Consider the following 9,337-nt stretch of genomic DNA (forward strand, 5'->3'; position numbering starts at 1 on the left):
TCCAAGAAAGGCTTCAAAATTTTTGGGCCGAAACATGCACGGTTCAGATTCAATGAGCGATGTAATTTCACGTCAACTCTGACTCTTCAACATTCGGGCCTAACATGGACGCATGGATCCAACATACATGTTGGTGTTGCTTCAACCAACGGAGGCCCGATTCGTGTTCCTCGCTTGATTTTGCCTCGAATACATTGAGCAGAATCAAGTGCTGTTTGTCAAAAAATGGAAATCGTCATTGGGCGTCGTGTACTAAAATCGGACTTCTTGAAACAAACGCCTCACAGCATGAGGAATGCACCTTGAGTGACGGTTGGCTGTTGCCATGATGTGGTGCTTCTTCTCACTGTGTTCACAGGCCATCCTGGAGCGTGAGCTGGGCATCCCGCGCGCCGAGCAGCAGCTGTGCGGTGATTGGCCGAGCCCCGTGCGGCCCTGCTCGTGGTACGCCCAGCAGGGGCTGTTCCCGGCGACCCTGCACGTGTGCGGCGGGCAGCGGGCCGGGCCCACGGTGTGGCTGCAGGTGCAGCACCAGCAGGGCCGGACGCTGGTGGTGGCGCAGTCCTCCGACAAGCTGCAGGCGGTGCTGGACAAGGTGCCGGGCCACATCGACCACGTGCACGGCCTGTACCGAGACGGCCAGGAGCTGCGGCTGGACCGCACACTGTCGGACCACGGGCTGGCCTGCCTCCACTCCCTCGAGATGCGTGAGCGCGGCTGCATGCAAGCGCTCATCGGCGTGCCGGCGGGTTCTGCTTGTCCCTCCACCTCGGTGCTGGTGGGCTTCGACCCGGAGGACACGGTGGAGGAGCTTTGCGAACGGGCCGCCTTCAAGATCGGCGGAGCGGTCCTGGACCAGTACCGCGTCAATCCCAACTTCTCGCTGTTCCTTCGAGACGAGGAGGTCGCTGGTGATCGGCTGGTTGCACACTGCAGCCAGACTGGCTCCGGAGTGTGGCTGTCCATGCGGAAGAGGTAGGTCTACACAGTAAGGTTGGGTCTTGTGGATCTACAAGCAAGTGTTTGGACTTCTCTCCACAAGCATATGCTTGTGGATTCACAAGCAAAAATGCCGTGATGAAAGGAAGGGATAATGAGGGTTTGACGAGGGTGTGACAGCTCCGTCGCCGCACCAGCGAAAATATGCCAGACCGAAGCCTGGTATCGTACCCAGGCCTGCGGATCACTGGCCCGACACTTTACCGCTAGACTAGCGATGCCTGTGAGGGAGGACGGGTCCAGCCGCACCAACTATCCGCCAGCCCGCCCGGCGGCTGCCCTCGCACACTCCCCCCTCCACCCCCCTCCCAGCCGCGCTGTCCCGCGTGCCTCACAGGTATAGGCGGCCGGGGTGACGCACAAGCAAATGCTTGCGGATTCACAAACCTGTCACATCCTCGTCAATGTATAACAAGGGGGCAAGTAGACGCACGGCATCGACAAGCAAAATAATGCTTGTAGTTGCCGTTTGGGGGCGAAATGCTTGTGGATTCACAAGACACAACCTTACTGTGTATAGAGTTATATGCTTTTGTTTTACCAGTGAATGCAAACGGATTGCACCAATTGACGCTCCACTTTTAGCGTTTGGATTCTCAGTGTCCCAGCCTGAGTTAACGGTGGCACGAGCCCAGCATGGGCGTAAGAGGGTACCTCGGAGAAAATCCAAACTGGAAGTCAGCGACAGAACGGGAGAAACCAAAGAGCGTCGCGAGGCCGCGCTGAGCGGTGGTGGGGGCTTGGATAGACAGAGGAGGGGCAGCGTGCGCGCGCCGCCGCCTTCACCCCCACTCCGCTGATTTGGACCCCCACCACCGCTCAGGACAGGCGCGCGACGCTTTATTGTTTCTCCCGTTCTGTCGCTGACTTCCGGTCTAGGTTTTCTCCAAAGAACCCCATTTAAGTGATTTTTTCTCGATTTTTCAGAACGTTTATTTTGACATCTTCTCCGGTGTTAATGTTGATTTAAGTTTGTATTGGTTTGTGCTCAGCATCTCCTATGTTTGCACAGGATGCCGCTCCGTGACTTGGCGATAGAGATCTACGTCAAGACCTTAACTGGCAAGACAATTACGCTGAACTGCAATGAATCTGACACCATTCAAGTAAGTTTTTAAAAAAGTCCTGAAATTCGATAGAAAGCCTTCCAGCGGCTAAACGTCGCGCACTGTGGCTTAAAGATACGGATAATTTTTTGCCTATATTCTCCGTAGCCCTCTTATCAATATTCTCTTAAGGACCTTGCTGTATTTTCCATAGGATCTCACAGTATACTCCGCTGAACCTTACAGTGTTCTCCGTAGGAGTATCAGACTGTAAGGTCCTACGGAGAAGACTGTAAGGTCCTACACACTAAATTCTTATGGACTTTTTTATGCATAGCTATGCATGCACAGATGCGTCCACACGTTATGTACAATATTCTGCATCACTGTGTACATTTGATGCAGGAAGATGCATGAAATGTACTCAGTGATGCATAATTTTATACATACCTTATGGACGTTTCAGCGCATGCACAACTGTGCATAAAAAAAGCATAATTATGCATTTAATAAGTCCATAAGAATTTAGTGTGTACGGAGGATATTGATGAGAGGGCTTATCACTAGTTGTTGACAGAATTTTTCGTAGCATTTTCTTACAGTGCACGGAGTCGGTCCTCAAGATTTAATTAATAGCTTGGGGTGGGCCAAAAGACTCACCAATATTTTGCAGTCTTAAACCTCCAAAAACACCTGGGGGGTTCAGTACCTCTATCAAACCCAGGTTCGTCGTCGGATCTCGCTCCCGGTGGTTTCCTCGGCAATTCGTATTGATTATAAACTGGTAAAACGAGAGCATAGAACTGTGTCCACGTGAACTTTTTAAAACGTCGACGCGTCCCAATAGAATTACTCTAACTGTTAGAGCAGATCCAAGATGATTTTAACTGTCAGTACAGATTTACACTGTTAAAATTTTTTTTAAAATTCAGACCAATTTTGTAAGATCTGGTGGTCTGATTTCTGAATTAAGACCAGAAGTATTCAAAAGAAGAATCCTCGGATGAATTTTAAGACTTTCGCAGTCTTAAAAACAAATTCAGACCATCCAGACAAAAAGTCTGACAGGGGTGACTGAAAATTCAGACTAAGTACAAGACCATGTAGTCTGAATCGCCTTTTCAGACTATTCTCCTGAAAAGGAAGACCGATTGATCTTAAATTTCAAACTGGTTGTGTATTTTCAGACCATGGGTCTAAAACGGGAGACGTATTGTTCTGAAATGTCAGACTGGTTGCCTCATTTGACCAAATTTAACCGCAATATTTGAGCGCTCGATACAGAAACTTAAATATTCACGAACAGCCCAAATTGTCCGCAGTTTAACTCCCGCAACACGCGCTTTGTTTGTTTATTTGTGGCCTCCCAGCGTCCAGCGAGCGCGCTTGGAGTCATCGGCATCCTGCAGCCATGCTCTCAGAGCGGTCCCGTGGTGTAATGGATAACCCGCAAAGCCGACGAGCGAGGATTCGATGGTTCGAATACCAAGATATTCGGAGTTTATCTATCTTAGCTGCAGAGGTACCTAAAAGTGTTCATGAAGTATCTTCACTGCAAATCAGAGAATCGCCATATATCTGAAATGCAATGTCCACGTATTTATATAAGGATGAAACTTTGTAACAAGCCCTTCGGCGAGTAATCTTACGAAAAATGTTGGCGTCACGGACTCAGGCGATATAGTTCTGAGTTGACAAGAAATGTCAGGATTGTCTTGGATCTGCTCCGACAGTTACGATTGTCTTTGATCTTCCCTGGCAGGATTACTCTAATAGGACGCGTTGATGTGTGCGTTCAATGGGCAATGGCCCTCCCTAATCTCGGAAACAGACCCTATGTCGATATCGGCACTCGTTTGGGCACAGGAGCCAGGAGAAACGAAACTACCGTAGAACGGGGTAATATGAGACAAATTTCGAGGTTTTTTGAGAATTTCCCCTTTTAAATTTCAATTTGGGGTACTGAGGTGTTCATCACTTGTTCATTGACCCTTTGGCTACACTCCCACCAAATTTCCGATTTTTAGGTGCAGTAGGGACTTTTCAATAACCCTCGGAATGCCGTCCCATATTTCCCTACAGTGTGGGGTAATATGAGACGAAAGAAAGAAATGTTAAAGAAGTATGGAGAACTAACTCATTTCGGCGGGTTTGGAGCTTTTGAAGTTCTTTTCACTCATTTTAAGGACGATTGGCAACTATAATGGAGACGATATAAAATCCGGAGGGGAGAAAAATGGGTGTCACTAAAGAGAGCTGGAAATGTATAAGAAGTCATGAGTTGTGCCTGTCACATAAAAACACTAAACGAAGAGCACAGATGCCGGTCAGATAGAAAATCAAATTCGAGTTAAAATCATTATTACTTGAAATTATTAACAGTGGAGTATGTTTGGCCTCATGTTTCAAGCGAAAAGAGGTGTCTCTATTTTCCCTGCAAGGTAACAAAATTGTGTTCCATCTGGAACAGGCAGCCCGGGAGTAGACATAACGAAACCAAATTTTGTCCTGATTATGTGGACATAATTGCGTACAGATTTAAACCTCGTTCGGACGAGAACCTGAGTAACCGAGGTTTCTGGGGACGTTTTTACTAACTTTATAAAACTTGTTAGAATTTAGAGGTTTTTCCGTTGGTTCTAAGTAATCCTGGTGAGTCTCTGATAGCCTTCGTGCGCTTCCTGTGAGCTGCCACGGCCTCCTAGATCACGAAAAAAAATTCACGGTGGTCTTCCGAACGACCGCTAGAGAGCAACGTGACAAAAACCGAAAAAAGTGCACTTTGTCTCGATTTTCCTTCATGTCTCATATTACCCCGTTCTACGGTACACTGTTAAAAAAAAATTCTGAAAATTCAGACTAAATGAACTGAAGAAAATTTCGCAAAAGGCACTCCTAATTTTCAGACCAACTTTTTCAGAAACATGCGGTCGGAAAATTCAGACCTGTGAATTCAGACCACAAGTCTGAATATGTATTAAGACCTCAAGTCTGAATTGATATTAAGACCGCTGGACTCTGAAATTTAGGAATTCGGTGAGCTTAAAATTGAGATGTCTTATTTCTTAAAAAAAGGGCTTCCTGGTCTGAATTTGCTTTCAGCAGTTCACTCCCATACCCCTCGCCTCCCTCTTTGTGCGCAGTGCGGGGAAGGTAATATATGAAAGTTGATCCAACCATTGCTTTAAGAAGGATGAAAATTGCTGTGGCTAGTAAAAGTCAATTTTGTAACCTTAAGGAACTGTCAAGTGAAACTTGCATGTCCTAGAAATATATGTCACAGGAAGTTCATTTTGAGGTCAAAATTCCACCACTATTAGATAAATTTATTCGCAAAGTTGGGGACTCCAACTCTAATTAGTTTCTGAGTTATGGATGTTTACGTAAACTTTTAGTCGTTTCCTCCAAATTCTTCTCACGACAAAGGATTAGCTACCCAGTCTTCAGATTCTGGCAATTATATCTATTTTTGCATATGAAGAAGAAAGAGTTGACAAATTTGAAAAACAAAGTCCAGAAGAGGCTGTAAAAGCTAACTTATCAGACCCACTTTTATTTTTCTTCAAATTTGAAAGATTTTGCCTTATTATTGGTTTATGGTTTTTCAGGAAAGCAAAGGGAGATATTTTTTAAAAAAGCAACACTATCTATTTCCTTTGCAAAAATAGATATAATTACAAGAATATGAAGACTGGGTAGCTAATCCTTTGTCGTGAGGAGAATTTGAGAGAAACGACTAAAAGTTAACGTAAACATCCATAACTCAGAAACTAAAATAAGGTGGTGTACAACTCTTAGTGCATGAGTTAATGCAATGGAAAGGAACTTTTATCCAGGTTATGAGACAAGTATTTTTTTAAAAAAAGTTATAAAGTCACTTTGGTCACTTTAGTCATCATAACCATAAATTTCTTTGCTTATCATTGCAAAATCAACTCAAACCTTGGTTGTAACAATTAACTCACTGTGGCAAGCACACATCCAACACGCAGCGGTGCACACGAAGTGAACGCATCAGATTCGCCCAACCAGAAGTTTGAACTATTATCCGATGAAGGCACTTTGGGGACGAGTGTGAACGGGGAGAGGCGAATAACTTAGAACACCTCTCGCCCTCTCACCGCCCGCCCCTTCAGTTTCGGGAGATGCGTACAGCGAGCGCAGAGTCACTACAGCGTCAAGAAGGGTCATCAGCAGAAAACACTTCGAACTAAAATGCACTTCTTTCCGTCAACATGACTTCAGCGCGCCGAGCGAGTGGACCTGACGCAAGTTAAACGCGATGTGTGCACCTTGGAAGACTGCTGGAGACTGATGCAGGGCGCCGGCCCGGCCAAAACTTTCCGAGTTGCCGACGGATTAACGCTCCCCTCCTTGCCGAGCCAATCAGAGGGCGCCTCCAGCCGGCCCTGCCTCGCCGGACTTTCCGAGAATGCACCGGCGGAGACAGTCCTGAGGCCGCTGCACAGGGCTCGGCTCGGTGCTCGGCGCTGCTCGGTGCCGAACGAACTCAGCCGAACAAGTCCGAGACAAACTAGATCGCTTTCGGGCCTACTAGCTTAGCTGGTCAAGGTGCTGCCAGAGCGCTATAAAGAGGGCTACTCTGAGGCTCAAGGTGCTACCTTCGGGGCAGTCCGATTAAGGCAGCGTGTGTAGAGAGAGAGGGCGGGAGTCAGACGAGTCGGGCAGAAAATTAAGACCGGGCGCTGAATTCTACTTTCAGACTCGCGGGGCAAATTATTAATCCTTGTCAAGTCTGAATTTTCAGACCGCCACGTCTGAATTTTTTTTCAGACTACAAGGTCCGTATTTTTAGACCTGCGGGCCAAATATTAGGACTCTAGTCTAAAAACGAAATTCAGACGGACAAGTCTGACACTTTCGGTCTGAATTTTCAGAATTTTTTTAACAGTGTACCTCGAAACGTGAGGATCGCTCTTGAGCTTCCTATTCTTCAGTGTGGATTCTCACGCAGCGCACCGCGGCATGTTCCAGATGGTGAAGCAGGCGATCACGGCCTCAGCAGGTATTCCGCCCGACCAGCAGAGACTCGTTTGGAGCAGGCGTCAATTGTTGGAGACCTGCACCCTCCTTGACTACGGCGTGGGGCATCGGTCGACCCTTGACCTGATACTGCGTCTGCGCGGTGGCGGCAGCCACACCGCCGTGGCGCAAGGGGCGCTGGCTGCGGACGAGGACGCTGCGGCCCCGGAGGGCGCTGAGCCCGTCCCCGCCCCGCCTGCCCAGCCGCAGCGGGCCGCCACCCAGCTGGCGGTGGGCAGGATCCTGTCCGGAGAGGTCGTCCCGCCCCCGGAGACGGTCGGCTGCCGATTCGTGGTGCGGTGGCACAGCAGCGTCAAACTCCAGTTTGACGTGTTCGTTCAAGAGCAGAAGGCGTGATGCGCTTCAAAGCAGCTATTGAGCAATCAAAGTTTTCTCAATGTTAACTGTTTTCTTTAGTTTGAACTGATTTTAATGTTATGTTTAAGCAGCTATTGAGCAATCTAAGTACTCAATGTAAACTGTTAGTAATCTTTGGTTTAACCTGATTTTAATGTTATTATAAAATAGTAACGATACACTCTTTTGTTGACTAATTATACTTGTATGTAGTAGGCCCTGATTTGTTGCGAAAGGCTTTGTATTTCCTCTTTTGTTTTGCTGTGCTGAAGAAGCCCCCTTTGTGTTATGAGAGCGAACCGTACAAATACACCTTCTCTTATAAGAGTAAATGTGACTGTTTCTTTGGCTTCGGCTGGGTGCGTCAACCTAATCTTACAGCGTACGCCGTACAGTCAAGACCGCCGGAAAGCCATCGCCGTTTCGAGTTCTGTTCGCAATCACTATCAGGGTGATTTCATGCCAAACCCACGAACCCTTAGAGATTCATCTCTGATTTGGATGCACCCTTTTTTTTTGTAGGTACTCTTCAAATCGAAGAGCGTACATTTTATGCTCTAACTGGAGTCTGCCTGTAAGCACGCTCTAGCTAGCGCATGCCTGCCAAGCATGCACTTACTAGTGCATACATGCCATGTGCACGCTCCCTGATGCAGGCAACTGAGAAGGTTTATCTAAGAAAAGCAGGGCCTTACAACGACCCCCTTGGATTTCGCTGATTTTTTGTTGGTTAGTAGTCCCCCATGGTGGGAGTTCATGGCCAAAATTTCAGACCTGAAAAAAATTTCCTCTGGGAGATATGGGGATTTTAACACTGCAAATCCAAGTGTAGGACAGGTCGACACTTTAAAGCGTAGACCAGTTTGTCCTACGCTTGCAAGTGTCGACCACTTGTGTCCGACGCCTAGAAGTGTCCACCACACTGTGTCCGACGCCTGCATGTGTAGGACACTGTTTGTCCTACGGCAAATTACACTGAATTTCCTATTGTGACCCCACACTTCAGCCGTCGGACATTCTGTGGTCGACACTTGCAGGTGTCGGACAGTGAGTGGTTGACACTTCAAAGCGTCGGACACAACTGGTCGACACTTGCAAGCGTGGATTTGGATTTGCACTTGGATTTGCAGTGAAGTTTTTTGGGGTATTTTTACACTAATTTTGGGTATTTCTTATATCTCAGGGACTTTTAGTCCGATTGGTTTCAGATTCTAGTTCCAGCTTGAAAATTGAACGGGGAACACGATCGTGCCATCAGATATGACCTGAAATAATTAATATATGGTGAAAACTCACTTTTTCTCGAAAGAATTACATAAATAGTCCGAAATCTTGGGATTTTGCAGTTAATGTTCTCCGACCTTTTTGAATCTGGTCTTATTTTACTGAGAAAAGTCCGCTGAATCCAAAAATCACAATCTCAGATTTTTCCGTCTAACCGCTCCGGAAATATTCCACTTCAAAGTTAAGGGAGTATGGGGCGATTTGTAACAGATTTCGGAACTCGCTATACAAAATTAAGAACATTCTGCATATCGGTGTCAAACTTGTGCCAGTTAAGCAGTCTGGCCCTTCATCTAGACTGTGCAGCTCCATTGGATCAATCTGGAGTCCGTAATCTTTGAAATCTAAGACGTTTTTCAAACCCTTGCATGCTGTTACGAATCGCCCCAGCATGGGGCGATTTGTAACAGCCATGGGGCTTTTCATAACATCCTCCACATTAAATGAAACGTCGTCGGGAATGTTATCTCCTCCACCAGTTGTTCTTCGGGTGTCCTGCAGACGTCTAAAAATCTACATTACAAGCTGTCGTTGACCGCCTCCGCATTAACTGATCGGCTATGCCAATCCTAACCTCACTTTTTTCAATTTTAGATGAAAGAATAGAA

General features: G+C 46.8%; 1 protein-coding gene across 1 annotated transcript; it reads left to right on the forward strand.

Moving 5' to 3' along the window:
- The first annotated feature begins 505 nt into the window (after positions 1–505).
- On the forward strand, positions 506–7,777 carry LOC117649075 (polyubiquitin-like). The gene is made up of 3 exons (XM_034391484.1): positions 506–975; positions 2,012–2,105; positions 7,041–7,777. Exons 1-3 carry the CDS (start codon positions 704–706, stop codon positions 7,443–7,445), a joined length of 771 nt encoding a protein of 256 aa, XP_034247375.1. The 5' UTR covers positions 506–703; the 3' UTR covers positions 7,446–7,777.
- The last annotated feature ends 1,560 nt before the right edge of the window (positions 7,778–9,337 follow it).

This window comes from Thrips palmi, unplaced genomic scaffold (genome assembly GCF_012932325.1).
Source record: "Thrips palmi isolate BJ-2018 unplaced genomic scaffold, TpBJ-2018v1 HiC_scaffold_4, whole genome shotgun sequence".
NCBI lineage: Eukaryota > Metazoa > Arthropoda > Insecta > Thysanoptera > Thripidae > Thrips > Thrips palmi.

Bases quoted from the DNA above. Each gene is read 5' to 3' on its own strand.
- LOC117649075 (XM_034391484.1), top strand. From the start codon at position 704: ATGCGTGAGCGCGGCTGCATGCAAGCGCTCATCGGCGTGCCGGCGGGT. The intron at 976-2,011 runs GTAGGTCTACAC...ATGTTTGCACAG, and splicing joins TGGCTGTCCATGCGGAAGAG to GATGCCGCTCCGTGACTTGG. The intron at 2,106-7,040 runs GTAAGTTTTTAA...GGCATGTTCCAG, and splicing joins ATGAATCTGACACCATTCAA to ATGGTGAAGCAGGCGATCAC.